Below are 26,006 nucleotides of genomic sequence, written 5' to 3' on the forward strand. Positions count from 1 at the left end.
CCGTCCCCTCCCCGTCCCCTCCCCGCGCAGCCGCCACCTCCGCGCTCCTCCTCCTCCCCCCTCCCCTCGCAAATAGTCCCGCGGGCCGCCCCCTCCCTCCGCCCGCGCCCCTCCTGCCGCCGCCTCGCGCACACAATGGCGCTGAAGAGAATCCACAAGGTAAGGGCCGAACCGGCCCGGCCCCGCACGGCCCCGCTCCCCCTGGCCCGTTCGCCTTATATAACCCGGCACGGCCCCGGGCCTGCAGTGGGGGGTTGGGGGGGGGGGGGGTGCGTGCGGCCGAGGTGGGCCCGGCCCGGCCCGGCCCGGCCCGGCCCGGCCCGGCCGGGTTCCCCCCCGCGGGGCTCGGGCCGGGCGGCAGCGCAGGGGCCGCTCTCGGGGGCCGCGGCCGCTTTGTTCGAGGGGGGCCAGGCCGGGCCTGCCCGCGGGGCTGCCCCGCGGCCAGGCCCCTCCGGAGCAACGTGGCCCCCGGGCCGGGGCCGCGAGGGGGCGCCGGCGGCGGGGCCGGGCCGGAGGTGGCCGCGGCCCCGGCAGCTGCTGCGGCTCCGCGGGGGCCCGGCCCGGCCGGAGGAAGGCGCCCCGAGGAGCGCAGCGTGGCCCGCGCTGGAAGTTCCGGCGTGGCTCGTCTCGGGGCCCCGTGTCTAAGGGCTCCTCTGCCTCCTCCAGCAGCGACAAGGATCGCGGTGTCGGGCAGCTGAGCGCAGTAAACCTGTCACACAGTAGTGTGGTTTGCTCTTTTAATGGAGCCAGCGCTGTTGTACAGCCTGAGTCATCCCGCAGGCTTGTAGGGAAAGCTACGAGCTTGCCTTCTCCTGGAGCGGGAGCTGCGCCGTGCTCTGTGCCCTGGCTTTTTGGAAAAACATTGCTGCCCAGTCCATTGCCGTCTTAGTTCAATGTTTGCTTGATCATCAGTATCTTTTACCAGGAAAAAAGCCCTCGACGGTAATTGCAGTCCACTTGTATTACCCTGGTGACTCAGGCAGGGAGTTTGTATCCTTTTCCCTGCAAAATGTGTAGCTGTCAGTTTGGAGTCTGGTGTAGCAAACAGCCCTTCCATAGTGTTTCTCCTCTTGATCACTATGTAAATTATTTTTTACCTAGAATCAGCTGTAAACCGACAATCTCATAGCTCACTCTGTAGCCCTGTTTGGTTTTTTGTGTAGCGTTGGGTCTGTGTTAACATCTCTGCTTTGGTTGTAGGTTACCTTGGAGGCTTTGTGAAGCTTCATGTGCCCTACTGATCAGGTTAAAGCTCAGGTGGAGAAGAAAATGGAAGAGAGCTTGAAGCCTTACATATGCTTGTGGAATAGGTAGCCCTGGGAAGGGAGGTGTTTGGAGTGTGATTTTAGACTGTAGGATTTCCCAGCTGTGGATCTGGTAGTGAGTTACATAAGGAAGTTTTGTTACAGCTGAGTCTTGCTTCTCTGCAAGTGTTCTGTCCCTTTCTTTAGTGGTCCTCAGGGCATTGTGGAGACTCTTCCACCGTGTTTGTGGGCCCACAGGTGCTTTGGAAGAGCTCTTACTCCTTAGCAATGGATACTGAATAGGATAAATGTGGCTGTGGGGGGCTGGGCATAGGCAGTGCAGGGCTGTTGTGGGGAGGGTGAATCTTGTGTGAAGTAAGTCAGGAAAGCTGCTTGGTTGTAGTTCAGTGCATGCTGAGGGTCAAGAGTCAAGACTTTGAGAGCACTTGCATTTCCAGGCTGGTTTGTGACATGAGAAAAGCTGGATGTGTGGAGTCTTTGTTAACGTTGGGTGCTTGTGGACTGACTCTTCATGCTGCTTTTCAAAAACAAAGTACCCTGAGAGATAATGGGGACTGTGTAGGGCTGAGAGAGTCTTCAAAGCCTTGGGAAGTAGCAAGAGCATCACCAAAGCAGTTTTGTGTGAGCTCTGCAAAGAGTTTCAGTGGAGTGAGCGTGGTGGCTGTGGATGAGAGGGAGATGATGGGGCTGGAGGCAGCATTTCCACAAAGCAGCGTATGGGGAGGGAAATAAATCTGCCTGTTGTAGCAGCCCAGATGCTTTGGAAGTTGGATGGGCGTGAAGCTACAGGCTGGAAAGAGCACTCGGAGCTGCTGTGGGTGTCTCAGTGTAACTGCTTCAGTAATCATGGCTGGCTGTTTACGCTCGGGCTATTTTAAACCCCCTGCAGAGCGCTCCTATCATCATCTCCGGGTTGTTGTGGTCTCTGGAAGGGTGCAGTGGCTGCCCCTGTCAGGATAACGAGGGGACAGCCAGTTTTTGACCTTTGCTGCTGCAGTTTGTGGCAGGAGCAGAAGCCTGCAGAATGTGGATTGAGTAGGAATAATCCCAGTGGACTCGAGCAGAGAGACACGATGGCAGAGAAAACTGCTGCTTTGGCTTTTTTTTTTAGGGTGTTATCAGTCATGGTATATCAGTGTGCACAGCTCAGTCTGGCCACTGGCTCTTGCTCTTGGCAGCCGGGGTTTTTACTGAACCACAAAGGCTTTCTATGAGATTTTTGTCAAAATTTTTGTGTCCTGGGATAACACAGGGCTAAGAACTTGGAAAGGAGAAAATCCCAAGAGTGAAGGTTTGATACAGTGTTACCTGAAATGGCCTCTTGTATGTTGAACTCGGCTGGACTGGGAGGGGGCAGAACAAGCAGTGAGCCCGTGGTGTTGCTGGTGTGTGAGGCTGCCCAATCGGTCACTGGTGGCACAGTTGCTCTTGGGATTGTGCAGAGGCTGGAGCTGGGGTAACATGTGTGCACACAGCAGCAGCTGTTCTCTAAGCAGATGCTCCAAAAGAGCTCAGGCTGGATGAGACCTGCTCTCAGATGGCTGCCTGTGTTACTCACCATGGTATTTTGGGCAGTGTGGCTCCAAATTCTTGTTTGGGTGCTTTTATTGGATCATGGGTCTGAAACTTGAAATCTTGTCTTGTGAGAAGTGTTTGGGGTGTAAGCAATACTGCCAGGCAGAGTCCTTCTAGTCAGTAACACTGAAGGATAGTAATTGAATTGGTCTTTTTATATATATGTAAAAATGGTCTATTTTATTCTAGATATATTTTGTAAGAAAAGTGGTGTGAAGGGCAGGATGGGAGGGATGTACAGGAGGGCCTTCCATTTTAAGGTTTGAGCCAAAACACTTTGGATTCAGCCACATCCCCATCTGTGTTCCTTATCTTTAGGGAATGCAATACCTGTAAGTGGATAACTAGGGCACCGTTTGGAGTTCTTTGAATGGGAAAGCAAGGAAAAGGTTAGCTCATTGTCTTGCACGGGTTCCCCTGTGTGATGGGCGGGTGAGGGGGAAGGGAAAGCAGCAGCTGTGCTTGAGCCCTGCTCAAGTAAAACACTTTCTGTAGCAGAGGAATTGGGGATTACTACTGCTTATAATGTATAGGCCCAAAAACCAGGTAGCAGAACTGAATTCCATAGTGCTGTTCCTGTGTAGCTATGGAAGAGAGGGGAGTACCTGCTGTAGTCCTGCAGTCCAGAGATGCTTAGGCATCACTTCTGCCCAAAGGAGCAGTGCCTGTGGGTGGGATGTGTGAGGACAAGGGTGCAGACCAGCCTTGGTAGTCAGAGTTGTCTTTGTGCTACCTGTGCTGAGCAGACCTGGTGTTATTTCTGTGCTGCCAGTTCTGTACAGCAGCCAGTGGGAGCAACTGGGTTCTTCCGCTGGGCCTCTTGCTGCGTGCGTGGAGCTGCCAGCACAGCCCATCTGTGTTGGAGAGCTTGTGTACAGAGAATGCTGCTGCAGCTTCTGTTAGCTAGAGAGGTGTTTTGATACTCAGATTCTACACCAGGAGGAAGTTACACATTGCTTTGGTCTTCTTCCTGTTCAAGCTTAGGAAAAAAAAAAAAAAGAAAGGTTGACAGTTACATCAGAGCTTGTTTATAACATGTACTTTGGCTGTAGCTGTGTTTCATGACTTCACATGCTGCTCATTTGCCTTCTGACTTTTGCAGAGTCTTGTGAGGAGTCAGAGGTGGAGGATCCGAGCGGCTTCAAGCATTGCAAAAGCAGTTTTTGTTGAAAGGATTAAAATGCTTCTGTGAACTGTAGTGGCAGATACTCTGGAATGACAGTCCTGTGGGTGGGAGAGCACCTATGGACACTGTAGGGAGTTGTTGGTCTGACCTTGGTGCATATGTGTGACGCTGCCTGCTGCTCAGTGCTGCTGGGCAGGTGGAGAGCAGAGCTGAGGGAAATGCCTCTGGATACAGCTCTGGCGCCTGGCAGGGAGATGCTGCTGGCCCAGGGAATGGGCACAGGCTCTTGCCACCCTCCTGCCCTGCTGGCCCTGCACAGGGAGCTGGCAGCTCCTCTGTGCTGTGGTCCTGAGGTGAGGCAGGGTGTGATCAATTCGACTTTGGCCCTCATTCCCAATTGCTTGGCTTTACTCTGTTGGGAGCTGGGAACAATTCATGGCTGAAGTGGCTACGAGTTCCTTTTTGGTTACATAAGTCAGGATTTTGTAACATCTCCCTACACTGCCTGTTGCTGAAGGGTTCAGGGGCTTCAGGCAAATGAACTTGCTAAAGGCAAGTGAAAAGCTTATTTCACTTACAGCAGGAACCTGAGGCAGAAATTAGGTTTATAATCAAGCTAATGTGGTCTCTCAGTAAAGTACAGTGTAAAAGCAGCTCAGACTGGAGCAGAGTGGAAAGCCCATGGAGTTCAAGCTAAGAGGACTTTGGATAATCCAGAGGAATACATATAGTGTGTTGGAGTGGATTTGAGGAGCTCTGCTGTATACCAAGGCTTAGTAAAATTGCTGGAGCTGGCTTGGGAAAAAAAAATAAAAGTGTGCTGGCTTTTTACTTGCCTGATTGGCTTCTTGATGTTGCCAGTTATGTTGGTTATTCTAACTGAAGGCTGTATTAGCATTAACTTAATCCTTAAAACTAGTCTTATCTTTTGGCCAGAACAGGTTCTACCAGGAGTGTGTTAGGCTTGGGAGGGATTTGTTGTCTAGAGGAGTAAATTGGAACTTCACTAACAAATGTCTTTGGAGTTGATAATTATAACTTGAAACATGTGCAGGGTTAAACTTACAAGACTTAAACCACTTGTGTTTGAGTTTTTTTGAAAGCTTCTTGTGTAGTTTGTGAATGCTTGCATTGATGTATGTTTTAAAGGCACTGTACCAGCTCCTGGAAACAGAACAGTAGGAGGGTAGGGCTGAGGGTGGCGTGGGGCTGAGCAAGGCTGGTGGCACTGCTTCTTTACCTGGGAGCCTCGAGGCCTCGCTGGCAGCTGATGCTTGTCATGACTTGGGAAGCACAGCTGGGGGATCTGTGGTATAAGCACATTCCATCTTCCTTAAAAAGCTTTCCTGGAACCCCTGAGTAGGGATTGGTTTGTTGGGAGCTTAAGAACATGATTAAATTGGGTTTTGGAACCTAAATGTCAGTTTCTTGTGAGATTTTTGTAGCTTTTAGGGTATCTCCTGTGTGGATTTAATGGTAGTAGTTTTGTTCAACTTGGCCTTTCGGCAGGACACCTTGAACCTTGCTTTGTGATGTTCTTTACTTCCTCATTTTTGCTAAGGGACTCATTAAGAGTTGTGAGATGGGTCAGGTTAATGGTAGGATCCACAGCAGTGGGCCCAGCCCCAGGGGTATTTTCCTTAGGGGAGATGACAGAAACTTAAAATTCTGTAAGATGCCTTCAGCTGGAAAGCCAGCTCAGGGTGAGGCAGCCCTGGGAGCTGAGCAACTCAAACTGGAGCTTGATCTAAAGGCTGCTTGTAAATTCCTGAAGCAAACCTGCATGTGCTTAAGGATCAAAAACTGTCTGGAGTGGAAACTGCTATGGCTTTCTTCAGGTTTTGGCTTAATATCAGTGTGGTCAAGGTCAACCTTGATCGTGGACCAGCAAGACTTCGGGGATCACAGGGAAAAACAGTGGGCTTGGCAACCTGGGATCCAGTACATTCAGGCTGTAGATGATACCAAACTGTAACTGAATCCTCCATGTGTTATGAGTTCCAGTTTTTTGGGAACTCCAGAGTCATTTGTTCTGAGTCACAGAAACCAGCTGGTTCTCAGAGTCCCTCAGCAACAGCTGGAAGCCAGGACCTTGCTGGGTCTGGTGTCATGCTCGTGATACCTCAGGAACTGCACAGGAGCCTGCAGAAGGCAGAGCAGCCTCTGGCACAGGTGCCTGGCTCTGTGCAGCAGCTAGGGGTGCTCCTCTCTGTGCTACCACTGCTACCAGTCATGAGCTGCTCCTTTCCTGTTCCTGAACTTGGCTCTGCGGGTGTAGAGGGACTCTTAGAGCAGCTGGAAGGCAATGGCACAGCATTTTAAAGGGCTTCTCTGTGCCCTGCCAGGAAATCCAGGGCTGTGCTTGCCTCTCCTCTAGGCAGAAGCAGCTGGTGCCTGCACTCCAGAGGAGTCTTGAGGGGTGAAGGGGAGGAGCTGAACTCGTTCTCCAAGCTGTTCTACAAAATTTGGGAAGTTTTGTGCTGCAGGGGCTTGAATTGAGAGTTGGTGCAGTACTTTAAGCACAAGGAACTTACACAGTGGTTTTACATAAACCTTTTAATCTGTGATGTTTCACTCCGTGAATTTATGGAGCAGAACCTGAAATGCCACCTTGTCACTGAGACAAGTGGTACAAGTGGTTGTTGTAAGTCACTTTCTGCTGAGATAATACCCAAGGCTTCAGAAAACTCAGAAATCTCTCTGGAACTGAATATGTAGAGAGTGAAGTAGTATTTTGATGAGAAACTGCTACTACCTGAACTTCACTGCTGCCTCTGTGGCTCTTGGGGACTTACCTTGTGGTCCCTCTGTTATGTGCAGTTTGAAGTGGTTGGTGCATTTGGGCAGCAGAATGCAGGAGGAGCTGTGTATTCTACTAACTGGTAGAATGTGTGCCCAAGCTCATGTTTGTAACTATTTCCCTTTTATAGCATAGAAGGTGCACGTTGTGTGTTCATAAATATCATCCATGGTAGATTGTGGTCATGCAAGGAAAACATGGATTCTTACAGTTGTACCTTCTGGGTCATGTGGGTGTATAGTATTGATGCATAAAATGGGATGAAAAGTGCTAAGGAGTATTTTTTTTTTTAAAGTTGTATGTTTGGGGTTTTTAAATACAATAGCATTAAATATTTTTTTCCAGAAAATCAGAGTCCAGTACTGTTTGGAAGTGGTCTGTACTCCATACACCTTTAGACAGAGTAGATACATTGCTCTTTTCAAGTTTTCTTGCCTGTTGTGTGTAGACTCAGTTAATTCTTGGTGGCCATGACTAGACTGCCCCTGAGGAAGGTGTGTGTGGGTTTCTGCAGGTTCCCATGCTGCCCTGGTGGTTCAGGGTGCTGAAGCAATTCCAAAGGGCTTTGTGCCTTTGGAGGACACCTGGAGGCACAAGTGTGTCTCTCCCCCTCCAGGAGGGAGAAGGCTCTTCATCAGGTGCTGCATGCTCAGTGTCTGTTCCTGTTCATGTCCATGCTGAACACCAAGTGGAAAAAGCCCAGCAGGACACTAGAAAAGCTTCCATAGTCTGGTGTCAAATCAAGAAGGCTTCCAGCAGGGCTCTCTAGAAGCTGCTGAGGCCAAAACCCCAATGTGTGCGTGTGTCAGGGCCTGTGAGGTTTTCTGGGACACTGCATCTGGAGGGGGGAATCCAGAGATTTAGGTGTTTGATGTGAGGCAGCATTTGTGTCTGGTGGGTTTGGTCAGTGGTGGCCTCCCAGTTCCTGGGAAGTAGAAGCTGGAGCTCCCAGAGATCATCTGTTCAAAAGCTTAATCACTGCCTGTAAATACCAAAAGGCCATTAAATGGCAAATTTTCTTCCATTCCTGCAATCAGCTTGTCTTAATCATTGTACTTACATGTTTTGTCTGCCAAAAGCCTGGTATGGAGACTCCGGTTTGGACTGTTCTGGGAGGGGAAAAGCTGAACACACAGTGGACCAGGGACAGCATGGGAGTGTGTCCTGTGCACTAGATATTAGTTGTAATTCTTATGTGGTGTGTGTTCAGCTTTCTAGACTGAGTTCACAGACAAAAATGGCAATGTGTTCAGGCCTATCATGCAAAGCAGGTCAGTGACTGAGCCAGAAATGGAGCAGGTAGAGTTTGACTTCAAAGTTTTACTGTGTTTGCACTTTCCACCAAACATCCACTTCCTGAGCAAATGGCTGATGTGAATTACTGGTACCAGTAACTCTTGGAACCATACTGAAATTTTGCTTCACATTGAAGCAAAATAGTATAGTTCAGGTATACTGTGAGTTAGTCACCCTGTTCAGACTCATAGGATTTCTTCAGAGGAGAATTTGACTGACACAGCCACTGAAAAGTGGGGGATTTCAGTGAGGTGTGTGGGTATGGAAGGCCTTGTGTTTTATTGCATTCCACCCATGGCCACTGATGTGTACATGTGGAGGTGAGACAGCCCCAGGTTATGGGATCTGTGTGTGCTGCACGCTGGCTGTGGAGGTGATAAACTGGATCACTGTAGCTGGAGCAGCACTGGAACTGCTACAACTGAGGGAATAAAATAAGGCTGACACTGAGAGTTGTTGGATTGAGGCCATCTTATCTCTCTGTGACCCAGGGCTGGTGGAAGGTACAGTACCTTGGTAATGCTTGGCACTAGTGCAGGCAGACCTGGCAACCCCTGTGACGTGAGGATTGCTGTACCTCAGGGCTCTGGAGCCTGGACAGGTCACTGAGGCCTGTGCCACGTGTGACTCCTGGGTTTAAGATGCAACTTGACTTTCCAGAGTCCTGGTTATTAGTTCTGTGGTGCTGCCAGAGTGCCCCTAGCAGCCTGTGAGCAATGACATGGTTGTTTTTGAAATGAAGTGAAACAAACTCTTCCTGTTTTTTAGGAGTTGAACGACCTGGCACGTGATCCTCCAGCACAGTGTTCAGCAGGGCCTGTCGGGGATGACAGTAAGTATCTGCTCTCAGCAAGCACCTGCCCTCTGCCAGGTTTTTCCTTTTCCTTCTGAAATGGGATGTCCAATTCCTCAGCAAGGAGAATCCTTTGGTTTCTTTTAGAGTACTAGATAATACTCCACCTCCTGATCTTAAATTTGCTGCTCTTCTGTATCTCTTATACCTTCCTTGTGTGCCAGTGGTGATATTCCCACTCTATTGATTGGGCAACTCAACAAGCATCTTAAATTACACCTTTTAAATTAACTGTTCTGGAATTCTCCTGGGGGATGGTGTTAGAAAACCTCAGTAGATCTGTGGTCAAGCCAGCAAGCAGCTGCCCACAGCCTTCTGAACTCAGATATCTAAACTATACATGATGTCTGAAAACTGGGCTCAAATCAGCATGCCCTGCCAGGTCCTGTGTAAGGGACAGCCTCAGACAATCTTCTTGGCCTTCCTGTTCAAGTCTGTTCACCTGGGGAGTGACTGGGAGTTGTTGCTCTGTTCTGTGCTCACATTCTTTTCTGTAGCAGCTCTGACAGTGGAAAAGGTTCCTAGAGAACCCTTGGCAGCTGGGACTGCAATGCCCCCTAAACAGCACACACTGAATTTGCTGTGCAGTGTGGTCTGACAAGTGATGTCAGCAAAGCATCCGTGCTCCTGAGAGAGGGGAGAGGGAAGCAGGGAAACCCTCCTTCTCTGTGCTGAGAGCTCTCAGGTATCCTTTCTAAAATGAAAAAGTGCTGTCAAGATCTTTCTGAATAATTTCTGAGCTACTCAGCAGTGCTGAAGTGTACAGAAAGTTACACATTCCTGTAGAAATGTAGGGCTACATTAAAAAAAGCACTTGAAACCTGAGGGTGAAAATACTGAAATTAGTGGGAATGTTTCTGTTCAGCAGCACTTTCAAATGAGTGGAAGCCCAGCTTGGTTTTGAGGTGTTCAGCACTAGTTACTTCACAACCTATTTCTGCTTTCCAAACAGTATTTCAGAGAGGTTTGTAGTTTCATAGACAAGAAATGACTAAGATGGAGAGCCAGTCAGAGGCTTTTATTCCCTTAAATTAGCAAGTGTGATTTGTGCCATGATAAACTACTTTGTGTTTTCCAAAGCCTTATCAAAGGTGATGACGATTGTCTGGCAGAGGAGGTGGTAACTGAAGTTGGTGAAGGCTGAGAATGGAAAGTTACTACTGATACAGAAAGCTTTTAAGAGCTATTCAGTTCTCCTGGTGCCACCTTTCTGAAAGACCTCTAATGAAAGCCTTTTGTTCTTGAGAGCCACAATTTGGATGTGTGTAAATGGATAGCAGTGGCAGCAGCAGAAAGGTGCCTTCTCCCAGGTCCCTATGCTCCAGGTCTGCTGCAGCTGCCTTGTCAGAGCAACATTTCCCAGAGTTCAGGACATGCTGTGCTTGCAGAGTGCTGTCCTGTGGCTGTTCCAGCTGATACAAACTTTCCCCAGCTATAAGCTGCTCATCCCTGGGGTTCATGGACCTCAGAAAGTGAAGGGCTGTTTCTGCCTTGTGAACTGTAGGAATGGGATTTTGCTGGCAATGTAGTTTTAGCTTTCTTCCACCCACCTCTGGCCTGTGTTTTGTAAATGTGCTGGGGACTGGATGATGTTGGTATGGCTCAGCCTTTTCCAACATGTACCTGTGCTTACCTACTGAAAGCCAACGGCCCCCCGCCTTTGTGAATTCCTCTGTTTGGCTGATTGCAAAGGAAAGAATCAGTTGGCATGAGCTCTGCATGACAAATCCATCTCTGCATTCACCAGACTTGTCCTGGATGTTACCAGGATTTAAAGCTTAGGTTAGACAAGCAGCCAAGTCTGGGGTGGGCATTGAGTGGGAGGAAACGCAAACCTCCATTCTAGCTTTCAAAAAGTTGAGGTTGCCTGTGGATATGTTGTTATTTCTGGGGTTTTGTTGGGTTTAAGGAAGTCATTGGTTATTTGAGGTTCTCTTTTCAGTGGTGACTCTGCAGAGCAACCACAGTGAATCTCATCAGGATCTGTGAGATTTTTACTGGTTTTGCTGGGATTGGCTTCAATCTCCTGTGGGATTTCTGCTGCCCCTTTGTCCTTTCCTCCACGCTTCTCCCTGTCCTGCTACAGGTGACAGAGAGCTCCTGGGAAACTGTCTGAACCCCTTGAAGATGGGGAATGCTACATGTGAGCTGTTGTCTTGGTTTCCTGATTCTTCATTGGATGCAGAGTTTCTCAAAGCCAGGCTCCTGACAGAGTGAATATTTAAGTAGTGAAATCCTCTCTCTCTCTGTTAGAGCTGAGAACTCTAAGCTCAGGTATCCTTTTTAAAAGGAAAAAAATGACCTGCTAAGATCTTTCTGAATCATTTCTGAGCTACTCAGCAGTGCTGAAGTGTATAGAAAGTTACACATTCCTGTAGAAATGTAGGAGTAGATAAAAACAAACCTGTTCCAACCCAAGTCTTCTCCCCTGGCCTTGCAGAGCTACTCCCACTCTGCTTTTTTTCCTCCTTCCTTGTATGAGATCATTCTGAGCTGTAGTGCCTGTACCATGTGTAATTAAAAACTGCTTGTGCTAGATGAGAACAGGTAGTACCACTGCTGCTTTTGGCCCAGGTAGTCCTGACAGCTGGGGGCACCAGGTGCCAGTGAGGCACAGACACTTCCACGTGGCTTCATCTCTTGTCTTGAAGACTTCTTTCCTGCCATCATCTACAACTCCGCAGTTCTGAAGGTGCTGTGTAGGTGACATCCATGCTGAGGGAAGCTTCCATAGTCTTAATTCACAAATAATTTCCTAGGCTGGTGCTCTTTGCACAGGCACTGAAGCCTGTGGAGACACAGGAACCCTGAGAGCTCCCCAGTGTGCCTCCTATAGATTATCAGCTTTGACAGTTTTCCTTTGCAGCACAGCAACATTCTTCACAGATCCTCTGTGTTACCAGGTGAGAGTTCTCTTGGGCAGATGCATACAAGTGAGGATTAACTTCTGCCCATTTAACCTGAAGTGTGTCCTGGCACATCCTGCTCCAAGTATGGGGTGGACTATGATTCCTGCATTCTCTTAGGACAGTTCTTTCTGCTGCTTTAGTGAAATCTTGAGGCCTCTGTGGAGATGATGCTTGAATGTTGTGAGGACACCACTGGTTTGGTTCACACAGAGCCTGGGCTTCCCCTCTGTGTGTCACAGGTCTGAGTAGGAGAACAGGTTGAGTTCATCCTGGAGCTTTGCTGTAGCTGGCTTGAAGAGGGCAGTCATGGGTGCTGATTCATTAGAAATTACAAAGTTTAAACTCATAATTTTGAGTCTGAAAAGTTGTGGATTTTTATTGTAATGGGATCTTTTACAAGACATGTGTGTGGTACCACAGCAGTCCTGGAGTGAGGACTGCAGAGTATCGAGTGCTTCACTCGGTCTCACTTTAATTCCTTGGCTCACTTCCCTGCTGCCTTTCACAAGGCTTTGTTTTTAAAATAGACTTTTCTGTGCTGCTTTGTCTGGAAGAAAGTAGATCATTACTTGAGCTTCTCCAAACTGAAGTAAATCTCTCTCTTTTTCAGTGTTCCATTGGCAAGCTACAATAATGGGACCAGTAAGTATGAGAGAATTGATGTTCATGGCTTTTTTGACTGGTGGTCTTGTAGTAACTCCTCAAGCTGCAATGATTCTTTTTCATTAACAGAACGACAGTCCCTATCAAGGTGGAGTATTTTTCTTGACAATTCACTTCCCGACAGATTATCCCTTCAAACCACCTAAGGTGAGTGGCTTCTGCCATAAATCTGTCCTTTACCATGTGGTGTGATGTATATTTGTGAGCCTACACTGAAATTTTCCTTCTTCTGCAGGTTGCATTTACAACAAGAATCTATCATCCAAATATTAACAGTAATGGCAGCATTTGTCTTGATATTCTACGATCACAGTGGTCCCCAGCACTAACTATTTCAAAAGGTACCTCCAATGCTTATTTCATTTTACTCTGCTAAAATGAAGTACTGATTTGGGATGTAAAAACTGCTGCATTCCTGCTGGAATCCACCATTTCTGTGGGCACTGCTTCTGTCCTGTGACTCTACATGGAGCTTGCAGCCAATTCCTGAGTGTGCTCAGGACATCCAGCTTCCCTGTGGCCATGGGGACACTCCTCAGCTTTGCCAGTGGATCAGATAAGTCCTATTACACTGAGTACATACTCCTGCCACCTCAGAACACTTCAGCTAAAAATAGATATAAATGTATAAAAAACAAAACCTAGTGTATGACAATGGAAGACTTTAATTTTCAAGATATGCCCACAGTAAAATATGTAAGGGAGCTGGTGTCGCTTTTAAAAAATGGTGAAGTTGCTAATTCTTTGTCATATTAAAAAGAATTTCTCTTTCAAGGGAGCATCAGAACTCCATGTTGGTAATTTTTTAGCAGAACTTCCAGTGGTGTGGACTACTGAAACGTGGTTTAGAACTTGCCCAATCTTGAACAATCTAAAATAATTAGCTAATAGCATCTTGGTCCCTGTGAACTGTGTTAGCCTGTGGGCACTGGAATTTAGCCTTTGCCTGGTAAAGCAGTATTCATATTTAATATAAATAGGAGTCTTTAAACATCTTGAAAGAAGACACAGACTGGATTCTTTTTTGGCTATTGAAACTGTAGATTTGCTAACTGGATCAAGCTTGTAGGTCTAGCCATGGCTGTTTAGGAGTATTTGGAGTCTACCCTGTGCATGATCATGTCTTGACCCTTCTGTTCTATAGCTTCATACTGTCCTTGTAATCAAATGCTGCAGTTGTCACATTGATTACATTGTCCTTCACACTGTCCCTGTTCTGAGGCTCTCCTGTTGCCTGTCCTTCTCTCCAGCTACATGTGATCTTTCCAGGCACTTTCTGGTTCAGACAGGTGATCCTGGTACATCCCTTGGACATCATCACTGTCTGCCTTTCCCTGAACCCACAGAAGTTTCCACCTTCTCTGTCCAGCTAAAGGCATTTGCAGAAGCAGATGGAAAGGCAAACCAGTATCTCCTTGTCTCTTGTCAGAAGTGAATCTGCTTGGGCACAAGGCTGAAAGTCTTGAAAGAACTGAAAAAGATGTGTCAATGAAGAAAAAATGATTGTCAGGTTGCTGCAGTTTCCTTACAAGTACTCTGTCAGTACTGACTGCTCTTAGAAGCACCAAATTAGCCCCAAGCACTGATGTCTGGTCGGGTTTGATTTAATTGCTGCTTAACTGGAGAAAATGCTGTATTGTTTTAGGGAGTCTGAAGTGACCAGATGGGTGTTTGGGTGATAGACAGCATGATTGAAAATACTGGAAGATAGATTGGAATTAGGACAATTGGGAGAAGATGGGGCAAGAATTTAAGAGGCTGGTGCAGGCTGTCAGCTTTAATCACTCAGGAAATACATCCTAGTGTTAATTTTACTGCCCAAGTACATTTGCAATATGCTTTAACATCTCAGTCTCCCTCTGTGTTCTTTGAACTCTTTTTTTCTTATCCTTTTCAAACTATATCCTTGTGACTCAGCTGGAGTAAGCCATGGGATCAGGGTGGCTGTTCTGTGCCACCTGCCCCTTCCAGTGCCCCTCTCCCTCCTGGCTTTAGGGGGCTCTGTAGTGCTGATCACTTCTCATTGCTGAACAGTTCAGCTGAATGCCCACACTGTGCTGCACACAGCACAACAGCCACACTGCTCTAACCTGGGAGAAAACCTTCTCCCAGCTCCCTTGGGCTACATTTACTGAAGGAATTAAAACAACAAAGCCAACTCCTAGGGGTGACTTTATAGGAATACTTGCCTCAGAATCACAGGGATGCCCTGTCAAAAGGCAGAAGCAGAGAGCTGATACTTAGGGGAGCTGTTCCTCTTGAACAAATGAAAATAAACTCCACAAAGGCAACTTGCATCTTTTGGGGTTGAAATCTTGTGCTCAGTCTGATTAGAGTGTGTCGTGACAGACTTCAGGGATGTTTCAGCTTTCTAGTAACTGATCAGCTTTATCAAAGAATGAATGTGTTGTTGGCAGGAAAAATTGTTGGATTTAGGTAATTTGGGTGAATAATGAGACTTAAAACATTCAGCAATAAGCTCACATCTCTTCCAAAGCATCAATTTATTATTTGTAGTATAGATTTCTGAGAATATTTCCTGAATTGTGGCACCCTTTGAATTGGGGCTACTGAGAGGAAGCTGTTTGACTTTAAAATCTGTAAGCAAAGAGCACAGCTATGAAAAAATGTACTTCCTACTGATTGAGAAATCCGGGAAGAGTAGAATCAGTCCTTGCAGGAAAGAGCTTATCATACACAGCTTCCTCCTGAGGCAGCTGGGAGGCAGCACTGTCAGCAGCTCACAGTTAATGTGTGGCACATGAAGATGTTTTTCACCTTAACCTGCAAGGAGAGGGGGGAAGGGGTGTGCACTGACTTCCTGTGGGTTAAAAGTGCCACTTTCTGGTGGAAAGACTGAAAAATTATATCAGTGCTACTTAGTCATTCCAGTTCAGTGGTAAAGGTAGGGGTCTTGGCTCCTCACACTCTGGAGCCAGCCCTCTGTAAGCAATCTAATAAAAATTGTGGTTATGATAGAGGTGATTGGCATTTTGGGCTTTTGTTCTGTCCCTCCTACAATTGTTGAAACTTGGGAGAACAGCAGTGACTGTCTCAGTACAACAGCTGACTTGCTTATATTAGTAATTCTGAACTCAGTGTTCCCTCAAGAATACATACTGGAGAATAAATAACCTCAAAATACAGTCTTAACCACACCATGGTGGGTAATTTGAACTCCAAGGCTTAAGCAGAATGTGTAGGCTTAAATTAAAAACATTATCTCCAAATCTGCATAAATAAGAATCCCTGTTGCCTGAAACAGGAGAATATGAAGTGTTTAAACATTATTACAGCTATTCTCAGCCATTTTAGGGGGGAAAACACTCTTTCTCTTTAATTTGGCACGTGGCTGTGCAAGAGTTAATCCTGAGCTAAAGCACTTGTGCAGTAAAGGTTGGACTAATCTGTCTTGTCCCACTTCTCCCCGTGTTTTGTAAGGAATAAATCATGGAGCCTGTGTGAGTGTGCTGGAGGGCCCTGCCTGGGAGGGCACTGAGTAACCTCAGCCTCATTCATGCACGACTTCAGCTGCCACTGTCCAGACTTCCATGCCTGGTGCAGTGAGGATTTTCTGTGATGTTTCTCTTCATGAATCACTTCACTAAGACTTGTTAGAAGTAATAGTATTGAGAGATGGAATTAGCCATTCACAGTGCCATTTTCAAAATCAGGAAGTTGAGTTCTGATCATCTTGGCTTTTAGTTTGCCCATTGCAGCTTTACCCACATAACTTTGTCACAGAGCATGGGTCTGAGTTGGGGTTCTGAGGGAAATACCCACTTTTATGTTTCAACTCTCACAACTGTAACTGAGCCACTTGTGCAGCTACCCAGGAGCTGTCCTTGCTCCAGAGAGGGCTGTGCTAGGAGGAGTGGTGCCAGCAGGGCTGTGATCCTTTCTCTCTGTTGGGTGCTGCTGAGGCTGTGCCTGGAGCATTGTCCAGTGTGGGCTCCCAGCAAAGGAGAGTGTGGATGTACAGAAGGGAGCCCAGTGAGGGGCCAGAATTGCCATGGAGGGACTGGAGCATCTCCCCTTGTGAGGACAGGATGAGAGCTGGGACTGTTCAGCCTGAAGAAGAGGAGGCTCAGGGGCATCTCATCAGTGTCTGTAAATACTTGAAGGGAGGATGTGGAGATGACAGAGCCAGACTCTTCTCAGTGGTGCCCAGTGACAGGACAAGAGGCAGTGGGCACAAGCTGAAGCACTGGAGGGTCTCTGAACAGCAGGAAGCACTTGATGTAGTTTTACTGTGAGGGTGCTGAGCACCAGCACAGGTTGCCTTGGGCAGCTGTGGGCTGTCCAACTTCAGAGATACTGCAAAGCCCCTGGACATTTTCATGGACAGCCTGTCTTAGGTGGCTCTGCTTGAGACAAGATGATCTCCAGAGGTTCCTTCCAGCCTCAACCAGTCTGGGATACACTGGGCAACACTTAACTTTTCTTCTTTTGTCACCAGAAATTGTTGAACTGACTTAGCAGGAATGCAAGTTGCTTGGAAGGCAGAAGTTTAAACTGCTCAGATTTAAAGGTACACTTCCTGTAAGGCTGGGGAAAATGGCTGGAGGAGTTGGAAATGGGGTTGTGGTTAAGAAATAGGATTTAACTCAAGCAGAGGCCAGAGTTCCTTTCATTTATTTGGATGCATCTTGCCTGTTCACAGTCAGGAGCCAGGCACTTGAACCTGTTGTTCAGTGGTGTTTCCAGTGCTGAATGCTGCAAGTTTAACATCTGTCAGTACTGATAAAGCTTTGACAACTACACGTCTCAAGTTTGAAGGGTTTGGGGCCTGAAACTCAAAACCAGTGATTGTGTAGGAGAATATTACCCAAAATCAGGAAAAAAACTGGCTCCTGTAAGGATCAGAGATAGAAGTAGCAGTGAACCTTGATGTAGAGGCTGCCAGGCTGGTGATGAACAAAAGAGCCCTTGCTGGTGGGAGAAGCAGGACAGCTGGATAAACCCTTCAGAATGGAATTAAGAATTCCTCAGCAGCATGCCATGTCCAAAGCTCCCATTTCTGCTGGCAGAGGTGTCTCAGTCAAACCTGAGCTGACAAATGGTTAATTTTACACTCAGAAACTGGGCTGGGCCAGAAGCACAGCACTGTCTGCCAGAGCCTGTGGCCTGGTCTCCAGGAGGGGACAAATCACTTTCCATGGAAAGCCCTGGCACTGTGTTTGTCATTCCCCCAGGACAGAGCAGGTGGGGTGGACTGCTGCCTTCGCTGTGAACTCATGATGGCCAGGGATTGATGCTTCCCTGTTTTATCCAACTGCTCTGTGTCACTGCCTGAACTTTTCCATGCTCAGGTGCTCCTGACACTCTGGTGTGACTCCAGCCAGGCTGAGGAGCTGTCATCCTGCTGTCCTGACAGCACTTTCTTGATGCTGTAATAAACACTTTGTTGGTGCAGTCTCTTGTGCTTGCTTAGAGATGGACCTTTACTCCTAGATGGATTCTAAATTGGCTCCTTTTGGGGAGCAATAACTGCACCAAACAGCATTTGGATCAGAACACACCAGCTGTTTCTTCTGGGGAGCTCATTACTTTGGAAATAGAAGTGCCATTTATCTCACTTCTGTGAACTCAGCTGGAGATTCCATGGCTCCTCAGCTGCTTTTCCTTACTCTGAAGTGCCCCGTGGATGAGTGCTTTACTGGAGCAAGTTTGTTTGGAATTCCAGCTAGACTTAAGCAGCAGGATGTGTAGTGGTTGGTGCCCTGTGTCAAGGGAGTTGCTGGAGTGGTGGGTGTTAGACCAGTCAGGCTTTGCAGACAAAGTGAGTGATTTGGGGTTTGTGTTTTGGAAGATGAGGATCAGCTGCTTTCAAGAGTGTCTTCACCTCCTGAGTTCCAGGAGATTTTACACACCTAGATTTGGATGTTCCAGTAGCCAGATGGGCTTTAAATTGTGTTCTGCACTGCTCATTTGGCTAGTGCTGGGAGGACCTGTGGAGAGCTGACACCATGGATTGTCCTGACTAATGGCTGAGCTGCTTCACAGCAGAGGAAGCCCAGCCATGAAATTTACCTATGGAATTTGCATCCCCATCTGCTCATTGTGAGGTGGGGCAGAAACAGGAAGGTGCAGTTGCCCATGGAGGCTGGTGGACTGACCTTGGTGGTGTGAGAGCTCAGCAGGGCAGCTGTTGAGGTGGACTGTGCCATGGGGAACTGGAGCTGCTCTTGTTAACAAGCTGTCAGTGGCATGATGTCCTGCACAGAGGAACTGCCTGGAGAAAGATTGCCCACGAATTTCAGTGTTACATGCTTTGTAAAGGAAAGTCTTGCAGGGGGAACCTGGATCTCAGTTGTGCAGTGTTACACTGGTGGGCCTTATTTTGCATGGTACTCAAGCAGTCTTAAGTGTTCAGTGATCATTGGGCCTGGTGAGAATGCATTTCTGTCACTGCTCTGTGGGGAAGCTGAGCCCATTTTCTAGAAGCACTCTGTTAGCAGCCCTTCTTCTTGATGAGTTTGGTTCTCCCAGCTCCTTGGTGTGGAGGAGTCTGTGCTAGTCCATGGCAGCAGGAAGCACACAGAAGAGTAAATTCTCTCTGTTGTCTGCAGAGATAGATGGTGAGTGTAGTTGAAGGGTTGGAGGTCAGTAGGCTGCCTGGTTGGTGAAATAAAACAAAGCAAAACCAATTTGGGACTGAAAAGGAGCTTAAAAGTGACAGTGGTTTAAGTTGCTCAGTGGCTGGACAGCTTTGACAGCTAAGAATTATGAGAAATAATTCTGTACAGAGTTATTTCAAGGGATGAATCCTTTGAGTCCATGGCAAGTAAAATTTATTTTGCTATTACTGAGAAGAATCCAGACTTGAATTCAAAGAGTGCACACTTGAGGTACATCCCTGCCAGTGAGGGACTTGAAGGGATTCTGCCAAGCTGATAATGCTTTGCCCATGGCCATGCAGGATGTTCATGTGTGAAGTGTCACTTACCTGCCTTGTGTAATTATTCAGCCTCATTCTGTGGTTCCAAACTTTTTGGGGAATTCTCTTTTTATTTTCTGATAGTAATGTTGTAGTCATTTGACTAGAAAATGTCAAGGCTTTGCTGTGGAATTCATTGCACTAATACTGGATTGCAGAGGGAGGTGGCCTGGTGAGTCTCTTATTCCGTGGTGTTGGTCTAACTCATTATCTGATGCATCAAAGAACTCTGATACACAGCTGACATCTGTAAGGGTTGCTTCCCCTTTCCCCTTGTACTTAAAACTTTGAGGTGGTGCCTTTTCCAAGGGATTTTTCTGTATGTTGGTCTAAAACATGTGCATGTGCAATGTTCTAGTGGAAAGCCTTGGGAGAAACCTGCAGAATTTATTTTGGACAAATAGCTGGGTGCAGCAGGGTATTAAAATTAAAGTTTAGTTAATAAGGGTTTTTTTTGCTGAGGCTGTACAGATAAAAGGGGAATGATGTGAAGTCACCAGCAAGAGTGAGTGTAATGAGAATAATTTGGAATAATGAAGACTTAGAAAAATAAATCAAAGCAGCTGAATGTGGCAGTGCAGCTTGAAGCCAAATGATTGTGTCCATTTTTATTCAGTGTTTTTGGGGTGATGCTGAAAAGTGAACTGCTGGGTGTTAGGAGAAGGGGTGTGAGGGTGGGCAGAGAGCAGTGCACTGACCTGCAGTGTGGTTCTGCTGATGAAGGCTGAGCCACTGTGTTCAAAAAGGTCTTTGGGTTTTTAAAGGACAATGATAAGATAAAACTTGAGGGAGTAGTTAACAACAGTTGACCAGAAAACTTTTGATTGGAGTTCCTGTGTCTTCTGGTGAGGGCAGGGGACAGATTGGAGCTGCCTTGCTCATCCTACAGCTAAAGAAACTTCAGTGCCCAGAGCAGTGGAGTCTGACAGAAGAAAATGAGCTCCAGGAAATTTGCTGCAGAAACAGCTGTTTTCAAACTGCACTGAGTGGGAACAGTGTGAGGTGGCACAGATGTTCCCATGGAAAACTTAACATGGGCTTTACTTGGTTTATAGGGGGAAAAGAGCTGGTGCTGGATCTGTGCTACAGGTGCTAAGTGTGCTGCCTTGCTGAGGGACAGCAGTGCAGCAGCAGTGGCTTCTGCAGGCCTCCTGCACACTGTGAGCTGAGAGGGAGCTCAGTAAATGGGCCCTGTGTCAGTTGATGGTGGAGAATCATTAAGCTCTTAACTCTCACAAGTGCACTGTGAAAAACTGGGAAAAGGGAGAAGAGGTTTGCTTCTTCTTCTAGAAGCAGAAATATGTTCTCCCAAACCAAGACTGGTTTATTATCAAGCTTTTTTTAGAAGCTTTGAACTGGGAAATGGTAATTCCTTAGTGAAGGGTCTACAGAAGCAGGTGGGAAAACTGAACCAAGTGGCTTTGTGGGTTCTTGGTGCTCACAACACTGAGCAACTTGTGCAGTTCATACCTAAGGCAAGTTTTCAGTCTTGTCCCACTTGAAAAAAAGCTGAATATCAGACCTGTTTCCATCTTTTCTCTGGAGTGTGGTGAGGCCCTGGCACAGGTTGTCCAGAGCAACTGTGGCTGCCCCATTCCTGGAAGTGTTCAAAGCCAGGTTGGACAGGCCTTAGAGCAACCTGGGCTAGCAGAAGGTGTCCCTGCCCATGGCAGAGGGGTGGAATGAGATGGACTTTGAAGGGCCTTCCGTTCCAAGCCATTCTGTGCTCCCTGTTTTGTGGCCCTCTTTTAACCTATCTTAAAGCCTTTGTTGTTTTTATGGGCCACATGCTGTTTCCTTTCATTTTTCATAGATAGCTCTGCCTCCTGCAAGTGATGGGAATTGGAGCAGATTTGTGTTTAGTGTCTTCAAACTCCTCGCTCTTGTCATCTGCACCTTGCCTGGAGGCTGCACTGTGACAACTGCTTTGCTGCAATTGGTGAAGGGACATATGGAGTGGCACTGTTTGATCCAAACAGGCTGAGAGAAGGGAATGTTTGGCATTTTCGGGAGTGGGGCAAGATGTCCCTGCCATGCCTGGTGTAGTGTTGTCCCAATATGTTTGCTTATAACTTCCTGCCTTCTCCTCCCTTCTCCTGTGCAGTGAGGGTAGGAATGTCCATGTGCTATTTGTGGCTTTGCAGCAGTGTCCTGGCTCCTTGTATGGATGAGAGCTGTCACTCTGCCTTCTGGGATACATCCCCTCTGTATTTATAGTGAAACACTCACGTTCTGGGGCTCTGTCATCCATAGAATTGCAAGGAGCTGGGCATTCTTGGGTCATTCTGGATGCTGTTCTACACTAAATCCATTTCAGCTTTCCTTATGCTTGGAAAATAATTAAGCCTTTCAATTCACTGCAAGACCAGCTTATTTTTAAACAGATCTTCAGGGCCAGGTTGGATGGGGCCTGGAGCAACCTGTGCTGTTCAAACCCCATGGCAGGGGTTTGAACAAGAAGAGCTTCCAGGTCCCTCCCATCCCAAACCATTCTGTGATTCTTAAGGAGCTGTGAACAGCCCTTGCTTCCTTCATTTCAGCTGGACTTGTCTGCTGTTTGATTTTTGATTAATGCTTCTCCAAGTCATCCAACAGTGAGGTGGCTGCTTTAGGGAACAGTTGAATTTTGGGTGCAAAAGCAAGATGTTTTCCCAGAGGACTCTCGGGCAGAACACTTCTGCCTTGTGATTTAAGGCTGCTGCTGTATAGACCTACCCAGGAGGTTACTCACTGTGATACTGTGCTTGTGAAAAGTTGTGTAGCTCACTGGTAAAAGGAGTTTGTTCAGAATCCCTCAGCTGAAATACCTGGGATTGGTGTTCCTGGCAAACTTAAATAAATGCTACTGATGCTGCTGGCTGGAGGGGAAGGAAGTGCATGGGCTGACTGGTGCAGGTGTCCTCAGCTGTCCTGGAACTAATTCAGTGTCTCTTTTCTCTCCTTAGTACTTTTGTCCATCTGTTCTCTGTTGTGTGATCCCAATCCAGATGATCCTTTAGTGCCTGAGATTGCACGGATCTACAAAACAGATAGAGAAAAGTGAGTATGGAAGCCAAACCCATGGGATTTGACAGGGCAGAATGCACACTTACACAGTGAAGGGGAACTGAGAGGAACTGCTTCTTGGAAAAGAATGAGAGTGAAAAAAGGTCGTCTTAGAGATTTTGTTGTTTTTTTTTTTTTTCCCCTGGGATTTTTCCAGTGCCACTGTCTGAGCTGCTTTAATCCCATGTAACCACCAGAGGGAGAGCAAGTTTCTCCAACGGGAAAGTATTCCATGGCAGCTCCGGGTCTGGAGTCAGACAAAGAAATAACAAACTCCCTGTTTTACCTTCACTCAACAACACAAGGGAAGAACCAGTGGTGTAGAAGTGGGGCAGGAGGACTCTCCAGCAAGCATAGAGAAATTTCAGTGCTAACAAGCACTTTACAGTGCTAACACTTCTACCTCACTGTCCCCTTCCAGACCTGATCAGGGAAGGGAAAATAGTCCACAGATTTGCTTCCTATACTGCATACATGAGGAGCAGTGTTAGAGAAGTTTATGCATCCTGGTTTTGAGAGCTGCAAGACCAGCAGCACATATTTGGAGACACAATCAACAATGATTATCTGCACTTTTAAGTGTGCAGAAATCCTTTCTGTTTTTTCTGAAAATAGGGAAATAAATTTTGGGTTTAAACAGAACGACTTTCTCCTTGGTTGATTGATTGATTGAGACAATCAATCAATCAACCAAGGAGATTGTCTCTGGAGAATCAATCAATCTCTGAGCAGTGATAAGAAGGAGAGAGTTAGTTAGGAGTGGCTTGTCAGATTGTTTAAGCTAAAGAACATTGTCTACAGCCTAAATTCCAGCACCAAACCAACTTGGTGTACATAACTATAGGGAACTTCAGGCTGTGTCTTACTCTGCAAATTCTGTAGAACATGAATAACTTACCTTCTGTTGTCAGAGAGAAGATTTCAGCAGTGCAGTTAATCACACAACTGCTTTGTTTACACAAGTATCCTCAGCTCTCTCTGGCTGTAAAGAGTATTTGGGTGTAAAAGCTACAGATTTCTTGGGAATTGAATTATATTGTGCCTTTAGAATAAAAAGATTCTGATGGACAAATCATTGTGTCCTGACAGTCACCATATGTGTAGGAAGACATGAAGCTGTTGGGGTTTAGCAGATGAGCTGATGGCAGGTACTGGGCTTAACTTGGCAGGGAAGCAGGAGATGGGGGAACACGTTAATCTGTTTTCCAGAATGACCAAGTGAAACCCTACAGTAAGAGTTTCCCCAGGGACACAGCAGATAAAGCCTTCCTGAAAATCCTTTCCCCTCAGCCCTGTTGTGGCTCCATTTTGTGTCTCCAGTCACAAAGATCTCACATTCCTGTTGTAAATACCACCAGGTACTACTTTTCCATGAAGCACTATGGGCTTTCTTGTTTCCCCTGTTTGCTTAATGTTTAATTTTGCTCTTAAATTTTACAAACTGATGATAGTACTGTGATTTCATGCCATGTGTAGACTAGAGTGCTGGAGCTGAAATACTGTGCAGATGCCATGTTAAATAAATCCTCTTTTTATACATACAGGTACAACAGAATAGCTCGGGAATGGACTCAGAAGTATGCGATGTAATTAAAGAAATTATTGGATAACCTCTACAAATAAAGATAGGGGAACTCTGAAAGAGAAAGTCCTTTTGATTTCCATTTGACTGCTTTCTATGAGCCCACGCCTCATCTTCCCCTGTGCACATGTTTACCTGATACAGCAGTGCTGCGTGTTGTACATACTTGGAACAACAAACTAGAAATACTGTATTTCCCCGTACCAACATTGACTCCTAGCAGAGAAGTGTGTGTGTGAAAAGCTGGTTCTTCAGTCATAACTTTGTGAGCCTAAAAGCATTCCTTGCTGAGTTAAATTGGGAAATCAAATGGGAATGGGGAGAGTTCTGGTGGGTTTCAGATTTTCTAGGGACAGTGTTGCTGATCCATGAAGGATTTTAAGTGGAATCCTTTTAAACTCATAACAGTTATGAAAAGCAAGGTGAAGAACTTGAAGCTGTTTCTGTATTCATTTTATTCTGAAGGACCTACACCTTAGGTAAATGTTATGACCAATGAGAAACTGTACCCACATCCTGTGTTTAAGGTCTAAGTTTAACCAGTCACCATTTAAATGGATTGGAGCTATTAGTGCATCAAGTGATGTTGATTTGTTTCAACTCTCTCCCTCCCTTCATACTTTTTTTGGTTTGTATGTGGTTTCTCAGTTAATACCTAGCTAATAGCTCTTATTTTTCTTAAGTTTTTTAACTGCTTAGGTCTTTCTGGATGTAAGGGTAAAAAAAAAAAAAAATCCATATGACAGAAAACTTGTGTGTATTTAAAGACCCAACTGCTCCCCTGGAGCTTGTACGTTCAAGAATGAATTAATCTGTGTAATAAACTGATTACTACAGTCATTACATATAACTTTGTGTGAATAGGCTTTTAATTTTCAGAGCAGTTTGTTACAGGCTTAAACTAACGGTGGATTTCTCTAAAAAAAACTTTTTGGGCTGAAGTCGTGAAGCAGTTTGGTTTGCATCACACAAGGCACCTGAAGAGGCAAACAGGAGCTTGAGCACTTAGATGAAATCAGGATGTGTAGTGTGCCAGGAACTTGACTGTTAAACCAAATAAGCAGTTTACTAAATGAGAATCAGAGTGACATTTTACAAAGCCTGATGGTATTACTCCCACTTGCATGGGACCTAACACAATGCATATGTACTGTAGGTAAGTGAAACCTTATGTAACTAAAAAAATGGATGTAAAAGGGTAAAAAAAAGAAAAAACCTACCAAACACATCAGCACAAACTTTCATAAAATGTAGCTTTTACATAATTACTTTGCACTAAACATTTGCAAATGTTCATACAGTTTTAAATTGTACTTGTATGTCTTTTTTTTTTTCTTTTTTTTTTCTTTTTTTTTTTTTTTTGGAACAAAGTCTTCACTTGAATCTAGTGAAAAAAATGTAGTTTGAAACTTTTCTTTGTATACAAGTGTATTTGCCAGCATCGTTGGTGTGACAGTAGGTGAGTCTGCAAGTTTATCTCCTCTTAGTAGAATTGTAACCCAAGCCATCGGGCAGGAGAGGCTGGAGCCGCTGGCTCTCCAGCCACAGGGTCTGTCCCAGCCATTCCCAAATGCATCTTGACACTCTTGCACAAACGAGGAATAAATGTCCACTGCTTTTGGTCTAAATCTGTTCCTCTTGTCTCATCTCTCTGGTGCTGGGCAGGTGTGAGCCCTCCTGCAGGGAGCTGTGTCCCTCTGCTGCCCTGGGGACTGTGCAGCTCCAGGGCAGAGCAGAGCTGCTCTGGAGAAGGAAGGGAGCACGTGGCCACTGTCCTGGCTGAGGGACACTGTAGGGTCACGGGGGAAGGGGAGAGATTGGTGAGCAGGGCTGCAAACTCGGGTTGGGTCACCTGGAGCTCGTGTTATCCACAGGCTGTTGGTGTCTGGATGTCTGGAAAGCAGCCTGTGGCCCTGGATAACACCTGTGGCATCAGAACTGGAGTGTAAGCT

At 46.4% G+C, this 26,006-nt stretch overlaps 1 protein-coding gene and 1 long non-coding RNA gene across 2 annotated transcripts; both read left to right on the forward strand.

Annotated features, from left to right (window-relative positions):
• On the forward strand, positions 1-25,682 carry UBE2D2 (ubiquitin conjugating enzyme E2 D2). Its single transcript, XM_059860519.1, has 7 exons — positions 1-159; positions 8,831-8,894; positions 12,435-12,466; positions 12,557-12,634; positions 12,723-12,828; positions 22,373-22,466; positions 24,017-25,682. Exons 1-7 carry the CDS (start codon positions 136-138, stop codon positions 24,060-24,062), a joined length of 444 nt encoding a protein of 147 aa, XP_059716502.1. The 5' UTR covers positions 1-135; the 3' UTR covers positions 24,063-25,682.
• LOC132334447 (uncharacterized) lies at positions 527-4,781 on the forward strand. Its single transcript, XR_009488420.1, has 2 exons — positions 527-942; positions 1,201-4,781. It is a non-coding gene; the product is annotated as an uncharacterized LOC132334447 (long non-coding RNA).
• Positions 25,683-26,006: the final 324 nt, after the last annotated feature.

This window comes from Haemorhous mexicanus, chromosome 15 (genome assembly GCF_027477595.1).
Source record: "Haemorhous mexicanus isolate bHaeMex1 chromosome 15, bHaeMex1.pri, whole genome shotgun sequence".
Lineage (NCBI taxonomy): Eukaryota > Metazoa > Chordata > Aves > Passeriformes > Fringillidae > Haemorhous > Haemorhous mexicanus.

Bases quoted from the DNA above. Each gene is read 5' to 3' on its own strand.
- UBE2D2 (XM_059860519.1), top strand. From the start codon at position 136: ATGGCGCTGAAGAGAATCCACAAG. The intron at 12,467-12,556 runs GTAAGTATGAGA...TTTCATTAACAG, and splicing joins AAGCTACAATAATGGGACCA to AACGACAGTCCCTATCAAGG. The intron at 12,829-22,372 runs GTACCTCCAATG...TTCTCTCCTTAG, and splicing joins AGCACTAACTATTTCAAAAG to TACTTTTGTCCATCTGTTCT.